Source organism: Loxodonta africana, chromosome 9 (genome assembly GCF_030014295.1).
Source record: "Loxodonta africana isolate mLoxAfr1 chromosome 9, mLoxAfr1.hap2, whole genome shotgun sequence".
Classification (NCBI taxonomy): Eukaryota; Metazoa; Chordata; class Mammalia; order Proboscidea; family Elephantidae; genus Loxodonta; species Loxodonta africana.
Window position 1 is genome coordinate 39,185,249 of NC_087350.1, and position 23,810 is coordinate 39,209,058.

The following is a 23,810-nucleotide window of genomic DNA, read 5'->3' on the forward strand; positions in this document are numbered from 1 at the left end:
AAGACAGTTTTTCTACTAGAAGATCTCATAATAAAGCACTCAATTTTTGGATGTCTTGATATAAATATATTCCTCAAATTTAAAAGAGACGGAAATAATAAGCAAAAATGCTTTACACAGCTATTCACTGGAAAAAATATCCATTTATTTTTCCTTTTTATTTGAATCTGCTGTTTATTTTTCTCACATATGCAATATAGCTTTGTATCATTGACTCAGAGACTGGTCACACGTGTATTTTATTAAAAGAAGTGCTGCTTCTGGAATGCAACCAAACCAGAAAAACCAAACCCAGTGCCGTCGAGTCGATTCCGACTCATAGCGACCCTACAGGACAGAGTAGAACTGCCCCATAGAGCTTCCAAGGAGTGGCTGGTGGATTCGAACTGCCGACCCTTTGGTTAGCAGCTGTAGCACTTAACCACTACGCCACCAGGGTTTCCTCTGGAACGCAAAGAGGTGGTAAATACGCTCACTTTTGCAATACATCAAAATGGAGGCAAGTTGAAGTGTTTCGAACATGTGGATTGTAGCTGGGGCTTTCTGTGCACTTATTTGCTTTCTTTGTAAAATGAGGGCAGTGGTACTCTTCAGAAGAGTTTCAGAGGCAAGCACTTTTTCCCTGTGAAAATAAAGGGGTTAAAAAATTAGGGAGTTAGTCCATAAAGATCTTAGCTAATTTGGTTAGAGAAAAGCTTTGTAGTCAAGACGGAGCAAAGACACGGTTAGGGAAACAAGTCATACATACGGCGCCGTGAGCAACAGCTCATCCCCATTTCTCAACTTTCTCCCAAGCAGTATACTTTGTCTCCCAAGAGTGTGGAGGACCCTGGCAGACTCCCCGCGCCCCGCCCCCCAACATGCAATAAACCAAAACAAAACAAACCCACTGATGTTGCGTCGATTCTGACTCACAGCAACCCTACTGGGCAGAGTAGAACTGCCCCATAGGATTTCCAAGGAGCAGCTAGTGGATTTGAGCTGCCGGCTTTTTGATTAGCAGCCAAGCTCTTAACCACTAGTGCCCCCCACACAACGGTAGACTATAACAGGAGCACTTCTCTGGGTACAAAGCTCCACTTGGCCTCCTGCTGCTGGAGACCCAATCCGTCCTCCACCGGAGCCCCAGAAACATTTTGAATTTTTTTTTTTAAACCACTGGTTAATTCAACTCTGGATCAACAAAGGAATGTGAGTAGAGGTGAGATGAGATGCCAAGATAATTTTAAAAGAGAGTGGAAGATGTTACTTATTCAGTGCAATGAAGTATGAAGAGACACGAACTGTGCTGTGGCAGTCAGCAAAAAAAAAAAAAAACTGAGAGGCAATAAATTAAAAAATTATCAGCCAGGAGGTGCAAGTACCTGGATGTGACGGTCAGGGCAATGACTTTGTTTAATGAAAACGAAACCATGTTTTAGGCAAAAAACACCCACAATGACAAGAAACGGTAAGGCCAAACATCTCCAGAAAATGTTGGTGCCAATGCGCATTACACCAGTTCTTTCCCTCTTCATTTGAAATACTTTCATGATGAAATCTGCCTTCAATGACCATTCATCTTCTCCCTGTTCGTGGCAGTTCTGCTTTAGCCTGTTGTATTCACTGGAGTCCTGAGTAAGCTTTTGTTCTAGTCAAGAATTTTAGAGTTAAAAAGTTTTAAAACTACTGAACTAATACACACAGGACATTTTAGTAGCTTGACCCTCTGAGTATCCACCTATTTCACACAGAGCACGGTTTTTCAACTGAGACACTACTGACATCTTCAGATATGTAATTCTTTGTTGTAGAGGCAGTCCTGTGTATTGTAGGATATTTAAGTCTTTACCCACTAGACATCAGCAGCACCAGCCCCTCTACCACCCAAGTCATAACACTGTTAAATGCCCCGGCAGGCAAAATCATCCCCAAATGAGAACCACTGATTTTTTATAGCTTCTCAAATTCTAAGTATGGACCCTAATCTGTCTGTGGCCTTTTGCTGTTTTACACCAGCTTCTGTTTTCTCTTCTGCTACTCTGGCAATATTGAAAATAAGCTAACATTATATTACTAGTGATTTTTTTTTTTTTGTATGGGTGGGAAGAAAAAAGAGGCAGGCTAGATAGCCTAAGATAAATGCTAGTATTTGCCAACCATACTTCTAAATTAATAGGAGAAGGAAGTTGCTTAGTTACCTGAAACAAAAGGGAAAAGAAGTTCTTAGGTACCAGCTTAGGCATTTCAGTACCTGAAAGTAAACCATATGTGTCTTTCTATAGATATTTTTAAAAAAAGGGTAGGGTTATATATCCAGTAATCAGCACTTGATAACTTTCACAGACAAGATAGGTGACTTCTGCAGAAATTAACATAGTATCAGGCTCAGGTGAAGAGAAAAGAAGGACTTTTTGAATGACTATGAAGGCATACAATAAGGAGGACTCACTGTGGGAGAATAGGAAAACCTGGGCTTTGGAATAACCAATTTGCATTTAAATCCTAACTCCATCTATCTTACTAGCTTGGTGATCTTGGATAAGGCTTTTAATCCCTCTGAGCTCGGAATGAGGAGCCCTGATGGCACAGTGGTTAACTGCTTGGCTGCTAACCAAAAGGTAGGCAGTTTGAACCTACCAGCCACTTCACAGGAGAAAGATGTGACAGTCTGGTTTTGTAAAGATTTACAGCCTTGGAAACCCTATGGGGCAGCTCTACTCTGTCCTATACAGTTGCTATGAGTCGGAATTGAGTCGACGGCAATGGTTTTTTTTTTTTTTTTTGAGCTCAGAATAAAGAAAAAAGCCCATTTCATTTCTTGCCTTGCATTGCTTGAAGACAAAGTCTTTTAACCATCTGTATTTCTAGTACCTGAAAAACAATGTAAATGTCTATAAATGGCTTTAAAAAAAAAAAAAAAAAATCAAGATCCTTTCCTGAAGAGTTACACATATCATTTTGTATGTATGAGATCTCTTGGTCTTCTGATAATTCAACTCTATACTGTTATTTACAGTGTTCACGAATGACTTGGGACTAACCAGGAATGACAGTAAATAGTCTCGATTTATTCTCGGGTTTCTTTTTCAAAAATAAAAAACAGAGCACTTGAAAAATGAGGTTTTACGCCCTGACAAGGAACACAACAGAGTCCCTGACAGGGCAGGAGAAAAGTACAGAGCAGAACTCAAATTCACATAAAAACATCAGACTTAATGGTCTGATTAAGACTGGAGGAACCCCCAAAGCCATGGTCCTCAGACACTGTGTTAACCTAGAACTAAAACCACTCCCGAAGCTCACTCTTCAGACAAAGATCAACCAAACAAAAAACAAACCCACTGCTGTCAAGTTGATTCCGACTCATAGAGACTCTATAGGACAGAGTAGAATTGTCCCACAGAGTTTTCAAGGAGCACCTGGTAGATTCAAACTGCTGACCTTTTGGTTAGCAGCCATAGTAGCTCTTAACTACTACGCCGCCAGGGTTTCCCGGACAAAGATTAGACAGGATGATAAAACATAAAGTAATACTTGTGAAGAGTGTGCTTTTTAGTTCAAGCAGATGCATGAGACCAAACTGGTGGCTCCTCTTGGGAGGCAGGATGAGAAGGCACGAAGGGACAGGATCTGGTTGAAGAGACACGGGAAACCCTGGGGTAGAAAAAGGGCGTGTGCTGTTAACATTATAGCGATTGCAACTAGTGTCACATAACAATATGTGTATAAAATTTTGTATGAGAAATTAACTTGAGCTGTAAACTTTCACCTAAATTACAATAAAAAAATTAAAATGTGGTTTTATACAAAAAGACTAGTACTTGTCCTGAATCACAATTCTTTTACATATATGCATACACACACATATGTCAGTATTGAAATCTGAAACCTTTTATTCAGGTCTAACAATGATTATGACATTTGGGTGTCAAGGGAGACAGATGCTGGTCGCACCACAGCAGCTCTCCACCAGGGAGTACCCGCCTTAAAGTCAAAAGATGTGAACCAGAGTGGGTGGGAAGCCAGGATCCTGGTACAGGCTGGGCTGACTTATAATTAAGAAGCATGATATAAAACAAGGGTGGCGACTATTTTAGCACTTTTACAGAGAAGCTATGAGAAACTGAGCATTACCTTCGTGAACCTTTTAGTTTATTTCTATAAAGACTAAAATTTTGGGTATCCGAGTGATATTTAAAATCATCCTATTAGATCACATTGTTTATACATCACTAAGAGATGAGATGCTTTTTATCCCCTTTCCTCTCACGGCCATCATCCCATCCCGCCCTAGCAAATATACAATTTTCAATTCATTCCTCTTCCCCAACTCAAGTTAGGATATCTATCCTTTTCTAAAAAGTCTTCGGAGATGGTCCAGGGTTGTTTTCAGTAACTGGAAGGAACTGCCATAAAGAACACACTTTTAAAAATCCTGCAGCATCTCACCTCACGGAAAAACAGAAACGTTAAATGTTTTCTGCTGAGTACAAACACAGTACAATTTTTGCTTCCTATGAATGAAACAGATCATTTTGAATGGCTTAGATGACAATTCTTTTTCTTGGACCTACCTTTTTGTATCAGATCCCACGGACAAAGGAAATTTGCTAATTGTACACGGTTTTTGGTAATTCACAGGCCAAACAAATGGGAGAAAAAGGCTTTAATTTTCCCAGCAGTCAAAATATGACTACTTCACCCTGAGACTATGGCCCCCGCACACCCTGCTAACTCAGAACTGAAGCCACTCCTGAAGTCCTCCTTTCAGCCAACGATTAGACAGGCTTATGAAACAATAACACACATGAGGAATGTGCTTCTTAGTTCCATCAAGTATACGAGACCAAATGGGCAACACTGCCCAAAAGAAAAGACAAGAAGGCAGGAAGGGACAGGAACCCTGGACAATTGGACACAGGGAATGCAGGGTGGAACAGGAGAGGGGGAGAGTGCAGATATATTTTGTGGATTGCAACCAATGCCATTAAACTACTTGTGTATAAATTTTTCAATGAGAAACAATTTGCACTATAAACTTTCAACTAAAACACAGTAAAATTAAAAAACTAATAACTGTTATTTTTAAGATGCCAAAAAAAAAAAAAAAAGACTAATTCATTCCAAAAGAAATGTCCCTTATAAACAGCCCCTCTTCCTCTTCTAATTTATGTTCTGCAAGCTTGTCTTTTTGTAGACCATTTGGTTACAGATTTTGTGGCAAGAGATAGCTAAGACAACTGAAACAATACTCAACATTTTAACCAATGACAACATTCAGGGTGTAGGAAAAACGAATCGTTACACAAAAGATACATCTCCTATCAAGATAAACTTCTTATACAAATCCTAACAAAGGACAGATTAAATTCATAAGTGATTAGCTTGAACAAAACATTAAAATTTCAAAATGACTTAATGCTATCATTAGCATTTTTCACCAACTGCTTAAGACCCGTCCACCCTTAATAGCGGAGAAACCAAGGTGGAGATAGGTGAGTTATAATCTCTATGACACTTTCAGTCCTGGATTGGACTTTGAGAGCTAGTTAGGCTTTCTAATGCGCTGAACGTGCCATGTGTTCAGAACCCTCTGAAATTCATGATGTTCTAGGCAGGCGCCCTCCTAAGTAACATGTTTAAACCTCGTATTGACTAGTAGTTTCTTAGACTATCATGATATATCATTTGTTCTGCATTAGCTTAGCCTTCCTTATTCCTAAAGATCTTCCTTTAGGCTTTAATGTCTTGTTATATGTACACTGGTAATTGCACACTATTGCATTTCCTTCATTTTTCATTCATTGAAAACTATTCTACAGCCAACCTCATCTGCATCAGAGTCATACAGTATAGCAGCTCCTGGGGTTCTCTTTAGCTCTCGTCTCCTTGACCCAAATGAGGTATCTCAAAGGCCTCTGGGTCTCTGTACTGACTACATAGCGGCGACATCTCCATGAGCTTCTCTGGCTCCAAGGACTTCGACTCCAAGACAAGACAGAGCTGCTGGGCTTTGGGACCACACGTTCTAGAGAATTAAACCTAAGATTTGCTACTAATACTGTTTCTTTTCTTTTACTTTTAACTGAATCATTGCTCCTTTCTGAATAAATATTTGTTCCTCTAGGATTTAAAGTATGTGGATTGTTCTGGAACCATAAAAATATGGAGTCCCTGGGCGGCGTCAACAGTTAAGTGGTGAACTAATAATAGCCAAAAGGTTGGCAGTTTGAAGCCACCCGGAGGGACCTTGAAGGCAGGCCTGGAGATCTTCTTCTGAAAGGTCACAGCTTTGAAAACCCTATGGAGCTGTTCTCCTTTGCACACATGAGGTCACCACGAGTTGAAACTGACTCCACAGCAACTAACAACAACTAACATAAAAATATTAATAAGTGATACACAAAAAGAAGGGAAAAATCAAGAGCCGCCTAAAATAAATCAGTTCAGAAATGCTGCCGTAAAAGATAGCTTCTGGAAAATTTATAATAATTGATATGTTCTTTTACATATTGGCACATTCGTAAAACAACAGATATACAGGATGCAGCACATTATAAAGATAAGAGATTAAAATGCAGATAATGGAGGATAAGGCAGGAAGGTTTTAAAATTGTTTCCTTTGTTACAGCACTAATCTATTAAAATGATTTGGCTTAATAAATACTTATTACCTATACTTCAAATTCCTTCAAGAAATAACTGTACCAAGTGAAAAATGGAGATAGGTAGAGAAATCTCAAAACACTTTTCTAGAAAGGAAAATCTGCTGAGAATATTTAGAAAGCTATGAGTCTTGCATTGAGCCTATTGACTAAAACTATGTGGCTTATAGCGCAACCATCACCTAGTCACTGTAGAGTAGAGCACGGTTAATTCATTAATGGGAGTCTAGAGTCAGACAGTGCTAACATTTGCCAAATTTCCCTACTGCTCAATTTGGCCAGTAAACAAAAAACCTATCAGATTTGTTTAAAAGTGTTTTCTTTAGGATGAAATGCCAGAGAACACAGAGAAAAGACTGAAGAATAGAGAGAGAAATTCATAACTGTCCAAAAGGAAGATTAACTATGGCTATAATAAATAAAAATTCTGTTCTGAATGGTAGTTGCAGAGCAGTGAGTTACTTAAAATGGCCCTTCTAGCCATTCATGGTCTTGTGACTCCCACAAAATGATTGAGTGGGGCTATGCAAATATGGTGCTTGTGGCCCACCAACAGCATTGGAGAGCCTGCTAATAATGCAAATAAGGTGCCTAGAACCCTGTGGTGCTGGGGCCACGCAAATAGGGCGTATGGAACACTAAAAAGGGGGTTGGTAAGTTTTGCCATCTGAAAAAGAAAAAAAAAAAAACACAAAAAACTCACTGCCATCGAGTGGATTCTGACTCATAGCAACCCCATAGGGCAGAGCAGAACTGCCCCATAGGGTTTCCAAGGAGCACCTGGTGGATTCCAACTGCCAGCCTTTTGGTTAGCAGCCGTAGCTCTTAACCACTAGGCCACAAGTTTTGCAGCCCAGTAGGCTTAAAATGAGCCATCCCAGAGGCTAGAAGGGGAGACCTCGCTATCAGAAAGAAAGAGGATCCAGGAGTGGAGCATATCCTTTGGACCCAGGGTCCCTGTGCTGAGAACCTCCTAGATTCAGGAGACAGACAGAGCTCTAACACCACAGAAGACAGCAAGGCAGCAGTCTGGCAAGAAGCGTGGCAGAGAAACAGCAGCAGCAGAACCAGTAGACCGGTACGAGGTGGCACAGTGGGCTTCCCCATGGAGTGAGGCAGCTACAGTGGACAAGCCAACCCACGGTGCGAGAGAGGTGAACACCTTTGGGCAGGGGGCTTCCTCGTGGAGTGGGGTGCCTCTGGGCACTTATCAGAGAAGCTAAAGAGCTGTATAACACTTGGCCAAGCAGGGCTAAGGCTAGCAGGGCCAAGGGCTGAGGGCTTAGGGCTGAGAGAGGGTGCCTGTCCTAAGGGGGCCGAGAGAGGGGGCTGAGAGGAGCCTGTCCTGAGGGGGCCAAGAAGCGCCCTACATGGCCCAAAGGAGCTGAGAGAGCTGTCCTGCACTGAAGAAGGGAGACTTTGCCTACATGTTTCCTAATCTTGATTCTGAGCTGTAACCTGTTACTTCCCTAATAAAACCCATAACTGTGAGTATGGTCTGTGAGTTGTGTGTGGCCATTGCAACAGATTATCAAATTCAGCACAGAGATAGTGTGCTGTGGTCCTGAGGGAGGCTGGCGTCAGAAATGGTAAAAAGAATGGATGGAGGTGGTATGTCTGACCTACAGCTCATAGGAATCAGCTTTGGGCTGATCATGACCTTGATTCTTTATCTTTTCCCTTGTGAAGTTAGATGAAGAGGTCAGGCACCTCCACACCATTTTTACAGCACTGAAAAAAAAATCTGGTGTTAACATGTCGTGGGGTTGTTAACCAATGTGACAAAGCAATATGTGTACTAATTGTTTAATGAGAAGCTAGTTTGTTTTGTAAACCTTCATCTAAAGTACAATAATAAAAAAAAAAAATCTAGAAAGCTAGTCTATTCTTAAGGTTTTTACCTTTCATAAAACAATGCTTTTTGAAAGGCTTAAGTGTAACAAATTTTTTTTTTCTCCCTTCTAAATAATATAGCTTTAAAAATCTTCAAAGGGTAAATTTTCTTTTGATCTTTAAAATGTAAATTTACACAAGTTAAAAGCAGGACTTAAAAATAAGCATATTAGGCAAAATAAATAGCCCAAATTAAACTCTCAAAGCTGTTAAATATTCTCAAATAAACAAATTACCACATAGCTTGAATTTTAGATTCACAAAACGGATAACATAATTTGTTAACAGAAACAAACACCAAAGGTTTAAATTATACTTACTATTTAGACTGACCTTCTACACTTTTTTTTCGTTTTTTTTTTTCCTACACTTTAAGTAAAATCTATAATAAATATTATACGGGAGATAAAATTTTGCCTTTCTCTTCTTTCTCTGGAAACCCTGGTGGCATAGTGGTTAAGAGCTACAGCTGCTAACCAAAAGGTCGGCAGTTCGAATCCACCAGATGTTCCTTGGAAACTGTATGGGGCGGTTCTACTCTGTCCTATAGGGTCACTATGAGTTGCAATTGACTCAATGGCAGCAGGTTTAGTTTTTTTGGTTTCTTCTTTCTCCCAACCCACCTTTTATAAACAATGTTCTATAAAAATGGTTCTGCTGCTATTGGTTTAAAGCCATGAAAGTGTGTGTCAAGGCTGTATTCTTTCACCTTACCTATTCAATCTGTATGCTGAGCAAATGATACAAGAAGCTGGACTATATGAAGAAGAACAGGGCATCAGGATTGGAGGAAGACTCATCAATAACCTGCATTATGCAGATGACACAACCTTGCTTGCTGAAAGTGAAGAGGACTTGAAGCACTTACTAATGAAGATCAAAGACCACAGCCTTCAGTATGGATTGCACCTCAACATAAAGAAAACAAAAAATCCTCACAACTGGACCAATGAGCAACATCATGATAAACCAAGAAAAGACTGATGTTGTCAAGGATTTCATTTTACTTGGATCCACAATCAATAGCCATGGAAGCAGCAGTCAAGAAATCAAAAGACGCATTGCATTGGGTAAATCTGCTGCAAAGGACCTCTTTAAAGTGTTGAAGAGCAAAAATGTCACCTCGAACACTAAGGTGCACCTGACCCAAGCCATGGTATTTTCAATCACATCATATGCACGTGAAAGCTGGACAATGAATAAAGAAGACCGAAAAAGAACTGACGCCTTTGAATTGTGGTGTTGGCGAAGAATATTGCATATACCATGGACTGCCAAAAGAACCAACAAATCTGTCTTGGAAGAAGTACAACTGGAATGCTCCTTAGAAGCAAGGATGGCAAGACTGCGTCTTACATACTTTGGACATGTTGTCAGGAGGGATCAGTCCCTGGAGAAGGACATCATGCTTGGCAGAGTACAGGGTCAGTGGAAAAGAGGAAGACCCTCAACAAGGTGGATTGACACACTGGCTGCAATAATGAGCTCAAGCATAACAATGATTGTAAGGATGGCTCAGGACCAGGCAGTGTTTCGTTCTGTTGTGCATAGGGCCACTATGAGTCGGAACCGACTCGATGGCATCTAACAACAACAACATAAAAATGGTGCGTTACTTATTAATGGAAAAAGGGGACAGGGAAAAATGAATCCACTTTTACAATGTGTCTGCATTTACAAACCAGGATGCAGCTTTTAAGATTGATATTCTACATAGGAGACAAACTGTTTCTCCATTTACTCTAATATTTTTGGACACAATTTTGAAATTTGGGTAATGAAATAATAAACTGATACACATATCACAGATGAGGCATTTAGGAAACTTGTTCACTCACCATTTTTTAGGCTTTGATAGTGGTTTGTACTTGCTGTATTTTACACGCCATTCAAGAACTTCTTTACAGCGCTGACATACTCCATCATGAAGTTTTGCATTTATTTTCTTAAAAATAAATATAAAAACAAATTGAGAATTTTGCTCATGTGAGCAAGCATTGCTAAACTCAGGAAAAAGGCACATGAGGAATTTTTTTTTAAAATAATAATCTAATTTCAATAACATTTTATGACATACTATGTATTTTGAGGAACCTCTGGTGACACAGTAGTTAAGGGTTACAGCTGCTAACCAAGAGGTTGGCAGTTCAAATCCTCCAGGCACTCCTAGGCAACTCTATGGGGCAGCTCTACTCTGTCCTGTACGGTCGCTATGAGTCGGAATCGACTCGACGGCAGTGGGTTTTTTTGTTTTTTCTTTAATGTATTTTGATGTACATTACTCATTTAATTCGGTTCTTTACAAAGGCAAAGGTTCTTAACTGGAGTGTAGCTCAGAATCATCTAGAAAACTTTGTAACCTCCTGGCAGGTGTATTCCGAAAGTCCTCCTTATTGATTCTGATATGTACCTTTGTCAAAACTCAAACTGTACACTTAAGATCTGTGCATGTTACTATACATAAATTATACCTCCACAAAACTTGGAATAAGAAAACCCAACTCATATTTTAAGACTACTGTTTCAACAATTCAAATCCTACTGGTGAGTTAGAATTCAACTGAGAAATCAGATAGTCTTGAATTACCAGTCTGTAGGGGAGCAGAGACTATGAAAGTTGAGAAAGGAGTGTGGGTGAGAAGCAGTTGGAAGCAAAAAAAAAAAAAAAAAATTTTTTTTTTTTTTTTTGCTTAAGAAGGCATTTAATTACTCAACTTAATCCTTCTGTATTCCCATGTAAGGAAAAATGTCTTAGAAAAGTTACCCGTGCCAACCTGGTTTCTTAAAGCAGAAAACTAGTATGCATTTATGAGTATTCGTGGTGAAAAAGGGGTCTTACAAGAAAAAAAGTTATTATAATTTTCTTCTCAAAATGTGTTGGAAAATAAGGACATGAAAATTTTAAATATGCCATGTTTTCCATGATAGTTTTATAAAACATATTTGTTTGATTCAGGACCTAGACTAAGTACTCTGAGAATTCTCTAATCTGCTTTGCCGGTGGAAACTTGGTCTTTGCCTATTGTTGGAACAATGAGAACATTTCAAATTTTCTTTGTTTCCATTTTTAATTTCTCAACGGGAGAAAGAAAAGCAAGCCAAAAGATACAATTTCTTTGGGAAGTTATTTGATACTGAGTTTAGAGATAATCTGAAAGAAAACCAAACCTTTAAACAGTGCTTGATATTCTTGAAAGTTATAAACAAAAAAGGTAAAATAATTTGACAAAGCATTTAAAGAGAGAACATTTCAAAAATCATAAATCAAACGGTGCAATTATGTTCGAGTTTAACTCTATGGTGTGAAACATACTCTGTTACTTATGAACTGTGAGCACTACAACAACCAAGACAGCAACTGCCAGAAGGCATGGGCATCCCCCTCTTCCTAGCATAGCCAGAGAGACTCCAGGACAATAAGTTCAGTACGCCACTGTATCCCACCTCACCCTGCGGTCTGTTAACTATTGCCAGAAAGGGAAATTTGTGCTTACATGCCCAACTCCTTTCCTTCTCAGCTTTGGTTATTGTGTACAGAGCTTGCCAAGAAATACCCAGAACCAAAGCACATTTCAAAATTTGCTCTCACGATCTCTGCTGCCTAGAATATCTTACTAAAAGCATTATTTATTTCTTCATAACTCTAACGATAACGGGAACGGGAAGATGACTTTGAACGATGATTATAACATGAATGGGGTAAACTTTCTACCCAGAACATTCTTGGAATGCACAGCATTTCATTACCTGCGATTCTGTTGCATGTAACAGACCCTGCTTGTTAACAAGGAAGCACGATTTGGTTTCTTCTTTGTTTCTGTATCCAATTTCTAACGAGTTCATCTTGATTTACAAAACTGTGCAGGGTTTGGAAACTGGTTTCTTAAGGGTGGATCTACAGTAGAACAAAGGAGGTCTTTGTGGGGACTTGTCCTGTGAGTGATGTGTGAAGCAGTATAAATGGAGATGGTGTACAGGGTTCACATGACTAACAGGCACTATGAAATTGAACTTGATTTTCATGGTAAGAAATCAGGAGTGAGAATGAAGAGTACTTTCTCTTAGAAACAGTTTCAGAAAGAAAGAAAATTGTGCACCTTACTTTACCATGTTTTGGCAAACTTTTGAAGAGGAAAAGAATGCCAGAGATGTGAGTTAAAAACCCAAAACCAAACTCATTGTTAAGTTGATTCCAACTAATAATGACCCTATAAAACAGAGTACAACTGCCCTATAGGGTTTCCGAGGTTGTAAATCTTTATGAAAGCAGGCTGCCACATCTTTCTCCTGTGGTGCTCCTGGTCGGTTTGAACCACAGTTCTTTTGGTTAGCAGCCAAGCACTTAACCACTGTACCATCAGGGTTCCTTAGAGATGTGAACAGTCAAAACTAAATCCTAGTTCTAGAAATCATCAGCCTGGAGCAAAGGAGATGACAATCTTAATTTACTCACACCTATGTTTACAGCCAATCTAGTTTTGGCAATTAATGGGTTGCCAAAACTCATGGGAAAAGATCACAGGTTATTAAGGCTAAGGTTTAAGCATGTATAAAATCAAAACTTAGTTTTATAAATACAAACGCTTTTAAAAATCACTTAAACAAGATACTTTACAGATTTTTAAAGGAAAAATCCTTGTTCATCAAGTGAATAATCTTTTTTTTCCTAAGTTAGAGTAAACTTGCTGTTAGTTACTGCAGAGTTAATTCCAACTCATGGCAACCCCATGTGTTACAGAGTAGAACTGCTCTATAGGCCTTTCTTGGCTGTAATCTTTATAGATGCAGATCTCCAGGCCTCTCTTCTTCTGTGGCACCACTGGGTAGATTCAAACCACCAACATTTAGTTTAGCAGCCAATTGCAAACCACTTACTCCACCCAGGTCCCTTAAAAATTTTCTTAGCCATTGTTCATTAAAGAAAAAAAAAATTCACACACACACCACTTCTCACTTATCGAAATGGTTAGGTTCCAAATAGCAGGCCACTATGTGAAAACTGGCATCGTGCAAAAACGGTGGATGACCACATCAGATCACAAAATGAAGGGTGATTACATCATTACATAACAGCCAAACTACATCGTTGCATACTGCCAAATTACATCATTACATAACTGACAAACTATTGACAATAACAGCCCAACCAAGTTGACACACAACCTTAACCATCACAGCCAGCGTTACTCTCACCTTGGCATTCGTTACTGCCAGACCTATGACGTTAATCTGCAAAATAGTCAGTAGATTTTGCCTATTGTTGTAAATGTAAAATGTCAGATAACAATACAGGCAATAAGTGAGGAATAGGTGTGTGTGTGTGTGTGTGTGTGTATAAGAAAATCCTGTTATCTCTGCTTTAAGTATTCTGTTGTCAGATAATATATCTTTGGTAATACAGTACAGCAATCCAAAACAGAAACTGGGAGAGAGCTTCATCTCTCAAGAAGGTTATTTTTGTTGCGGCCATCAAGGCGATTCTGACTCAATTGACCCTAAAACGACAAAGTTCCATCGAATTTCCTAGGATGTAATCTTTTTTTTTTTTAATTTTTTATTGTGTTTTAAGTGAAAGTTTATAATTCAAGTCAGTTTCTCATACAAAAACCTGAACACATATTATATGACCCTAGTTGCTCTCCCTACAGTGTGACAGCACACTCCTCTCCACCCTGTATTTCCCGTGTAGATTCAACTAGCTCCTGTCCCGCTCTGCCTTCTCATCTCGTCTCCAGACAGGAGCTGCCCACATAGTCTCATGTGTCTACATGAGCCAAGAAGCTCACTCCTCACCAGTATCATTTTATGTCTCATAGTCCAGTCTAATCTTTGTCCAAAGAGCTGGCTTCGGGAATGGTTTCAGTTTTGGGCCAACAGAGAGTCCAAGGGCCATGACCTCTGGGATCCCTCCCCTAGGCTGTAATCTTTACAGGCGTACATCACCAGGTCTTTTCTCCTGCAGAGTGGCTGGTAGCTTCAAACTGCTGACCTTTCGGTTAGCAGTTGAGCCCTTAACCATTGAGTCACCAGGGCTCCTCCCAAGAAGATAGCAAGAGCAAATTGTAAATATAACATCTCTATCAACACGCTGACGCTAAAAAAATATTTTATAAAATTTAAGGTATCATTTAACAGAAGAAAGATACAATGGTGGAAGGACATGGAATATGAATACCATTCAAGAGCAACTAATGTAATTTCATATCCTAATTCTTTCAGAAATGCTGAAGATAAAACAATTTTCTCCCTTCATTAACTGAAAAAAAGAATTAGGATATGAAATTCTCAAAAGAAAATGCCAAAATAATATTATTATGAAAACATTCTGCATCCCACTTTGAAATGTGGCGTCTGGGGGCTTAAATGCTAACAAGCGGCCATCTAAGATGCATCAATTGGTCTCAACCCACCTGGATCAAAGGAGAAAGAAGAACACCAAGGTCACACGATAACTATGAGCCCAAGAGACAGAAAGGGCCACATGAACCAGAGACTTATATCATCCTGAGACCAGAAGAACTAGATGGTGCCCGGCCACAAGTGATGACTGCCCTGACAGGAGTACAACAGAGAACCTCTCAGGGAGCAGGAGAACAGTGGGATGCAGACCCCATATTCTCATAAAAAGACCAGACTTAATGGTCTGACTTGGACTAGAGGAATCCCGGCAGTCATGGTCCCCAAACCTTCTGTTGGCCCAGGACAGGAACCATTCCCGAAGACAACTCATCAGACATGGAAGGGACTGGACAATGGGTTGGAGAGAGATGCTGATGAAGAGTGAGCTACTTGTATCAGGTGGACACTTGAGACTGTGTTGGCATCTCCTGTCTGGAGGGGAGACAGGAGGGTAGAGAGGGTTAGAAGCTGGCAAAATTGTCACGAAAGGAGAGGCTGGAAGGGCTGACTCATTAGGGGGAGAGTAAGTAGGAGTATGGAGTAAGGTGTATATAAGCTTATATGTGGCAGACTGACTTGATTTGTAAACATTTAAAAAAAAAAAATGCCAGTTCCAACTACTGCTGAAAACCCATTTCTGTGGATTTGTCTTGTGCTTTGCCCTGCATTACCCCAACTCCCAAAATAAGTTGGTTCTCATACAGCTACAACAATGTTACTGCAGAAATAGGCCTTTTTTCTATCTTAATTATATTTAAAAACTATAAAATTTCTAGAAACACTTCCTTATTCTAAATTTGGCTATACAATAAAGGATCCCTGGATTTGGGAGCAAGAATTTTTATGACTAACAATAATAATGTGAAAAATACATTGTTGGCCATAAAGTATCCTACAAAATTAATAGTACATAAATAGAGGGAACGAGAGTGAGGGAAAAATACGGGTAAAAACCAAAACAATCAAGCCCATTGCTGTCAAGTCGGTTCCAACTTTTAGTAACCCTATATTGCATTTTCTTTGCTAGAAAGGGAATTTAAAAAAGATTTTTGCTACAATTAACTTACTCTCACATTTACTACAGATAGAACAATACTATACATATTTCCACTAAATGATCTAGGATATCAACACTGAGTTCTATTCACTTAAAATGTTCAAACCTATGCAATCCTTTTAATATGATAAGAAGTAATTCTTTGAATGTCTATTACTCTCATAGGAAATCCTGGTGGCGCTAAGTGCTAACCAGAGGCCCAGCAGTTCGAATCCACCAGGCGCTCCATGAAAACTCTATGGGAGCAGTTCTACTATGTCCTGTAGGGTCGCTATAAGCTGGAATTCACCCTATGGGCAACAGGTTTATTACTCTCAAAGGAGCCCTGGTGGCGCAGTGGTTAAAGCGCCTGGCCACTAACTGAAAGATTGGCGGTTTGAACCAATCAGCTGCTCTGAGGGAGAAACACGTGGCCGTCTGCTTCCCTCAACATTATAGCCTTGGAAGCCCTACAGGGAAGTTCTGCTCTAACCTACAGAGTCGCTCTGAGTTGGAATTGACTCGATGGCAATAGATTATTACTCTCAGAAATACCTTATTTGGATGGTACTGAGTCTTACTATTTTATGCATTTTATTATTTCACAAAATAAACTAGTCATATAAATAGCCCAGAAATATTTTAAGTGAGTTCTAGGAGAAAAATTGGCTTTATTATCATTTTTAAAGAAAAAATGTAAAGGTCAAAGTAATTACAGGTTTACCTCTTTTTAGGAAGACTACATCCAGCATAGCTAATTAGAAATTTAAAAAAAAAAAAAAAAAACTAGTGCCATTAGCTACCAGCATTTATAATGATTCTCCACAAAACATTCAGCTCGTCTTCTTTCAGCAAAATACTATCCTACTGTTCTAGAATACCTGATTAACCGGTTGCCATTGAGTCGATTCCGACTCATAGCGACCCTATAGGACAGAGTAGAACTGCCCCATACAGGGTTTCCAAAGAGTATCTAGTAGATTCGAACTGCTGACTTTTTGGTTAGCAGTCACAGCTCTTACCACTAGCCACCAGGGTTTTCTAAAAAATACACCTGATTAGAACATAAGTATTTGAGTTACCAGTATCTGATTTTTTAATATACACCATCAAAGATATCTAAGGCACTCAACAAAAACACAATAAAATATTAAAAAAAAAAAAAATCTAAGGCATAAAGTGAGCATGGGAGCTAACTCTCTACCGTAAGCTAAAATAACTGATTTTCTTCCCTGAAGTCTAGTCCCTCGTCTCCCTCCCATTCACCTTAAATCCATCCAAGTGCTTGAAACACCAATAATAAACTGAGAGAAGTGGAAATATACATGAGGAATACCCCTAATGTTCCCCATGTCCAATATACTCACAACCTAAGCTTTTTCCAGTCAAAAAATAATATTTAGTCCCTCTTCCCACTTTCATTGTTACTGCTAGAACCTTTAACAAATGACATCTGCAAAAATTAACAAACAATTGCATTTTCATCCGAAGACTGAATATAAAATGAGTTCTGACCATCCCAAACAGAGGCCCATTCTCTCAATAAGTGGGAAGAGCTGCTGTCAGTTGCATTTATACAGAGAGGGTCTATGTACAAGTTACCTACTGATTTATTCAGCAGCCAAGCAAACTACCCAGATTTTCACTGACAAACAAGGTAAACAGACACTCAAATGGAGCCACACCTACCTACACTCAGAAACGTGCTGTGGCAGTACGTTCTTTTGGCAGTACAGGAAACCTGTTAAGGAAGCAATCTGATTTTCTAAACTATATTTTAAGGGGAAAATAAAATAAGCTGGTGCTGTGTATTCTAAAAAGAAAATATTTCTGAAGCATTCTAACAACGAAACCACTACATTGATAAATCAATCACATCTTTAAAAGACCTTTGTTCAGAGTCTAAACAAAGAACAGTCTGCTATAAAGATTTTTAATTCCCTCCATTCTGTTCCAAAAGGCACAACTGAAGAAGGCATTATGTTATGTTACAAATTATTTGTAAGGACCCACAATGCAACACTAAAAACAAATTCTGAGCAGAACACTGAAGGAATTATCCCCTGATAACAAGAGAAATTTTGTCTTACAATAATCATAATAACAACATAAGTTTAATTTAGCATTTTAAGATAATATACTTTCAATCGTCCTTGGGCCACCTTCACTATTAACTATGGCACATTGTTAGTAAATACTTAACCCAAGAACAGTATCTCCAAATAGAAAAAAAGAGCTATATTGTCAGAGCAGTTCTATGGGAAGTCTTTTCTTCTTCAAAATTTTGCTACAAATGTTCAAAATGTTAACGGTTTTTTCTAGGAATAACTTTTGTCTTTCCTGAAAGAACATTCACCTTACAAGGAGGGCTGTACCTGCAATCCCATTTGGTCCTTCTCAAGATCCTTTGCTAATATTTCTTCCTCTCCTTATGCTTTAGAAATATCCATTACCCCAATATTTAGTCATCTCTCTCTCTAACCTAGGAGCTTGTCCAGCTCTCCTTTCTTATCATACTGTTTACTCTTGGTCAACTTAATCTACAACTGCAGTTTCAGCTACGACCTAGTGAAGATTACATCAAAACTATGTCCCCAGCCCTAACTAATATCCCTCTGGAGGTCCTGATGTCTCAGTCTACATGTGGGATAATCATTTTCCTCCTCATGAAAATCCTTGAGACACCTCATATTCATGAACCAAATGGCAATCACTATCTTAACAAATTAGGAAACCCTGGCGGCGTAATGGCTAAGTGCTACGGCTGCTAACCAAAGGGTCGGGGGGTCGGCAGTTCGAATCCGCCAGGCGCTCCTTGGAAACTCTATGGGGCAGTTCTACCCTGTCGTCTAGGGTCCCTATGAGTCAGAATCGACTCAACGGCACTGTTTTTTTTTTTTTTTTTTTTTTATCTTAACAATAAAATCTGCTCCTCCTTGTGCCAAACTTCATCTTTAAAAAGCCTTACCATAGGCTTACGTACAAAACCTCAAGTCACTTCTGACTTCTCGCTCTCCTTTTACCAGCCTTCCAAGACTGAAAAAATCAATTCCTCCACAATGTCTTCCAACTTTACATGTCCCCACTTCCTTGGATCAGGTGCTCATTTCTGATCTGTAATATTGAAGTAGCCTCCCAATTGGAAGATGAATTAGAGAGTCAAGAAAATGGAGTAAAGGAGACCAAACTGCTAAGCTAACAGTTATTTTTTAATAGACACCTTAGTCATCTAGTGCTGCTATAACAGAAATACCACAAGTGGATGGCTTTAACAAAGAGAAGTTTATTTTCTCACAGTAAAGTAGGCTAAAAGTCCAAATTCAGGGTGTCAGCTCCAAGGGAAGGCTTTTTTGTCAGCTCTGGAGGAAGGTCCTTCTTATCAATCTTCCCCTGGACTAAGAGCTTCTCTGCACAGGAACCCCGGGTCTAAAAGACGGTGCTCCTTCTTTCTTGGTGGTATGAGGTCCCCAACTATCTGCTTGTTTCCCTTTCCTTTTATCTTTTGAGAGATAAAAGGTGGTGGTGCAGGCCACACCCCAGGGAAACTCCCCTTACCTTGGATCAGGGAGGTGACCTGAGTAAGGGTGGTGTTACAATCCCACCCTAATCTTCTCAACAGAAAATTACAATCACAAAATGGAGGACAACCACACAATACTGGGAATCATGGCCTAACCAAGTTGACACATATTTTTGGGGGGACACAATTCAATCCATGACAACATCTGTCCATATTCCTGCTCTGTTCAAAAATCTACATTCCATAAGGCACTCCTCAAACTGATATTCAGAGCTCTCCACAATCTGGTCTCTGCTTTCCTCTTTGGTCCCACCACCTGTTTTTTTCTCCCTATGCCTCCAAGCACTGTCAAGTAAACAAGTCTGGTAGTATAGAACTTGCACTCTGCCTCCTCCTAAGTCTTTGCTAGGTCATTTGCTCTGCCTTACAGTGTACCTTCTTTCTCTCCATATTTATGTGCTAAAGTTTAATTCTTCATTCAAGTTCCAGCTTTGTCTTCCAAGCAATCCTCAAAAATCCAATGTAGTACTTCCCATTTCAAAATTTATCCAGCACTTGCTATGGGGAAGGCATATATTAAATGCTGAGAATACAGGTTTACAAAGTAGAGGTAGTCTTGAGCTTGTAGGCAGGCAAATAAAGAAACAACTGTGGTGGAGATAAACAAAGGATGCTTTGGGATCACCCTCTACCTAAAAAACTCTGAGTGCCAATGCAGAGGGAAGGCCTCATGGAAACATGAGGAAGCATATGGTCCCCTTGGGAAACTACAAGCAGTTAGGAAGAGCTGAGCAATAAGGTGTGAGGAGAGAGGGAAAAATGAGTTAATTATATGAGAACTTGTTTGCCAGGCTAAAGAATTTCTAGACTTTTAAGCAGGGAAGGGTTCTGACTGGATAAGATCCTAAGTAGTGACTGAAGTCAGACTAGAGGGAGGCATGAAGATGAGTTAGGAAGTTGGAGTAATCGAGAAATGAATACTAACTAAAACACTAAATTCAGTACGGTCATTTTCCTCTTACCAAAAAACATAAACCTATTCCCTTCGAGTTGATTCCAACTCACAGCAACCCTATAGCACAGAGTAGAGCTGCCCCCATAGGGTTTCCAAGGAGCAGCTGGAGGATTCAAACTGCTGACCTTTTGATTAGCAGACGTGCTCTTAACCACTGGACCACCAGGGCTCCCTGATGTTACTAAAAAAAAATTACTAGTTAGCCTCAAATAAAATATTTTTCCTGAAATTCATGCCAAATCTGAATACATTGAGGGCTGGGAAATTAGTCCTTTTTCTTCACTCTTTTCTATGCCTAGTTCTCTTAAACTTGCCACTATTATGAGATGAAATGTCAGGCCAAATCTCAACTACCTAGGGAATCTAAAATTAGGAACACGTTAGGAAATCTGGGTAATTTCTAGATCAGTGATTCTCATCGTTTGTTTCTGCCTCTACTGACCACATGCCCATGTTACTATCATCATATACAGAAAATGGTGTATCTGCATGAATAGGAGAGTAGTGAGAATTCTGGGGAAGGACAGGGACAAAATACCCTGACACATTCCTCTACCAAACAAGGGTATTGTATATAAAAATTAAAGGAGACATAGCTATATACATGTGTTTCTATCTTCTCAAGAGATCTTCTACTACACACCTCACTTCCTGTTTGGGATATGTTTTGTTCCTGGTCAATGTTCTTTTGCCAGTTCAAGTCATCCACTGATTTTACATGCATGGGACATGTTTGTACTTTGGTCTAGAAAAAAGTGTTCTTGGGAAGAGTTATTTATTTACTTGGCTAGGGTCTCCATCACTTGGAATCGACTTGATAGCAATGGGTTTGGGTTTTTTTTTTTTTTTTTGTATTAAAAACAGGTATTTTTAGGTTTTATTATAAAAAATAATAGCAAAGTAAACAATTTTTACATAAAAGGCTGCTAGATAAATCTATAAACCACAGGCTTAATCCTTTATAAAAATTCTCCCTGCTATTCTTAGAACATTCCTGTGGCTAGAGCCAGGCATAATTATCCTCATTTTCAGATGAGAAACCTGAGGCCCAGAGAATTAAGAGATTTGCTTGAGGTCACACAATTAATCAGGAGCAGCAGAGGCATAACCCATAAAAGGATGCCCTTTAGTTTAGGACATTCTATTACTGGGTTTATTACAAGTAGAAAATGCTCTCTTATACCTTTCAAGATCTTATAAATATTAAAAGAAAAAAAAAGGTGCATAATTTTGCAAAGTACACATTTCAGTTTGTATTGTGTTTTTCCTTCAATTTTAACACTTTATATTGTTTTGTAAATAGGGCCAAACCTGCCGACTTGTTCCTAAGGTAACCTTACAGGGTATTACACATTATTTGTTTAAAAGGCACAAAACAAAATTCTAAAGTTGGAAAAACTCATTTAGGGAAGAAAATATTATCTTTGCTGAGCAGGTTCTTCACACATTTTCAATACACTGAGACCTCAACAATTAAGGGTAACTAAGTGGTGAGCAATATGGGAGACCAGTGTACCATTCAACTGGAATGCAAAAAGCCCCACTCAAGCAGCAACTGTGTGGTCATGAGGCAACACGCATGCTTTCATGCTTTCGTAAGCACTCATTAAATGTTAGTCACAAGGGAGACCTTGTCCAACCGGTATGGTATGCCCCAAGTTAGTGATCTTAAAAGAGACAAGCTACCGACCGGTCAATGTTTAACATGTACTAAGCAAAAAAGAAGATTGATATTCATTTCCTCCTAATAGCATATTTTAGGAGTTTATGGATTTAACTCTTTCAGTCACAACAACTAGTAATGTCCACAAACCAAATGACTGTAACTTTTAAAATAAATCCACATTGTAAGTCATTTATTTGGGGGGAAGTATAAGAGGAAAGGAGCCCTGGTTGCACGGTGGTTAAGAACTTGGCTGCTAACCAAAAGGTGGGCAATTTGAATCTGCCATCTGTTCCTTGGAAACCCTATGGGGCAGTTCTACTCTGTCCTATAGGGTCGGAATCGGCAACGGGTTTGGGTTTTTTTGGTAAGAGGAAAATTACCATATTGAAGCTAGTCAACGTCTTCAAACATATGGCCTTGCTCTGGCCATATTAACATACCATAAGAATAACTTATTTACACTGATAATGGATTCAGGAGTCAAGGCATGTGAGGCAGTAATTAGGATTGTACCATGACTAGTTTAAAGGCCAGTGTTCATATGTGATTGACCTAACTTGAGAGCATTTTCTCATTCTTAAAAAGAGCATTAGCTCAAAGATGTTTTTGATAACAAGAATATAAAAAAACTAAGGGATAAAATCAAGGTATATTCTGAAATGAAGGATGCAAATCACCTGTAACAAAATACAACTACATTTAATTTACATCTTTTTTAATTTGAATTTGTTTCCTATAATTCTTCTCATTTCATTCTCACAGCATCCCTGCATGGAAGGAAGAAAGTGGTATTGTCATGTATTGTTCTCTAATTTACAGAGTTGATTTAACTTATTCAAGGTTATACAGACAGTGACTCAGTGGCCACACCAGGAGTCTCAAGAGTCAACTCCTGGTGTTGCCTTGACTCCAAGCTTAGGATTCCTTCCAACACATCAAACTTTAAAATGCGTCACAAGTTAGAATTAAGTACAGCAGGGATCGTGACCACCTCTCTGTCGCCTACGGGGATAAGTCAAAGAACAATAAGCTGGTACAGACTCAGCACTATCCCAGGCATCTCAAGGATTCAGGAGATTTATGATGCACAGTCCCTCACACTGCCTGAAATCTAGTTGGGGAGACAAAAGCAAAGGGCATGAAGTGAACCTGAACAAGCAGTATATTGTTCAAATTACAGTTTTAATTCCCAGGTTTGGATGAAATCTGGAACTTCAGGTCTAGACTTTTTTCTTCCAAAACATTTTATCTCTGCAATATTATCAATGATCATTTAAAGTTAACTCTATTTTACTAGGCTCTTTGCTCACCGCTGTTTCTGCTACCACATGTCTTCTTATATTCTTGAGTACATCCCTAAATATAAACATATTTTTTCTCACAAAGCTTTAGTCTGTAGGATTCTTTTGCTCTGAGATCGAATCCACAGTTTTGCTCTATAAATAAACTCTCAATTCAAAATACTTCTTTACAGCACTTTGTATATCTTGCCCTATTTTTTACACATAGCAAATGAGAAGGGTGAGGCCTGTAGGATTACAGTTGCTTTATGTCTTTTTTCCACAATACTCCTGTAAAGCACTTAATAAAGCCTTCTATCTGAAGGCCTAAGACATTCTTCAATTCTGAGAAAA

The 23,810-nt window shown here is 39.1% G+C and overlaps 1 protein-coding gene across 3 annotated transcripts in view; it reads right to left on the reverse strand.

Annotated features, from left to right (window-relative positions):
• Positions 1 to 23,810, reverse strand: part of C9H9orf85 (chromosome 9 C9orf85 homolog) — a 47,750-nt gene that overhangs the window by 8,224 nt on the left and 15,716 nt on the right. The window contains exons 2-4 of one of the 3 annotated variants that reach the window (XM_064291227.1): positions 10,379 to 10,485; positions 3,517 to 3,636; positions 477 to 622 (exon numbers count right to left, since the gene is read on the reverse strand). In XM_064291227.1, coding sequence (XP_064147297.1) covers positions 3,540 to 3,636; positions 10,379 to 10,485 — 204 coding nt within the window. In that variant the 3' untranslated portion in view covers positions 477 to 622; positions 3,517 to 3,539. Of the gene's footprint in view, positions 1 to 476; positions 623 to 3,516; positions 3,637 to 10,378; positions 10,486 to 23,810 lie in introns of those variants that run through there. The other 2 variants (XR_010322969.1, XM_003407390.4) reach the window with 2 other exon arrangements.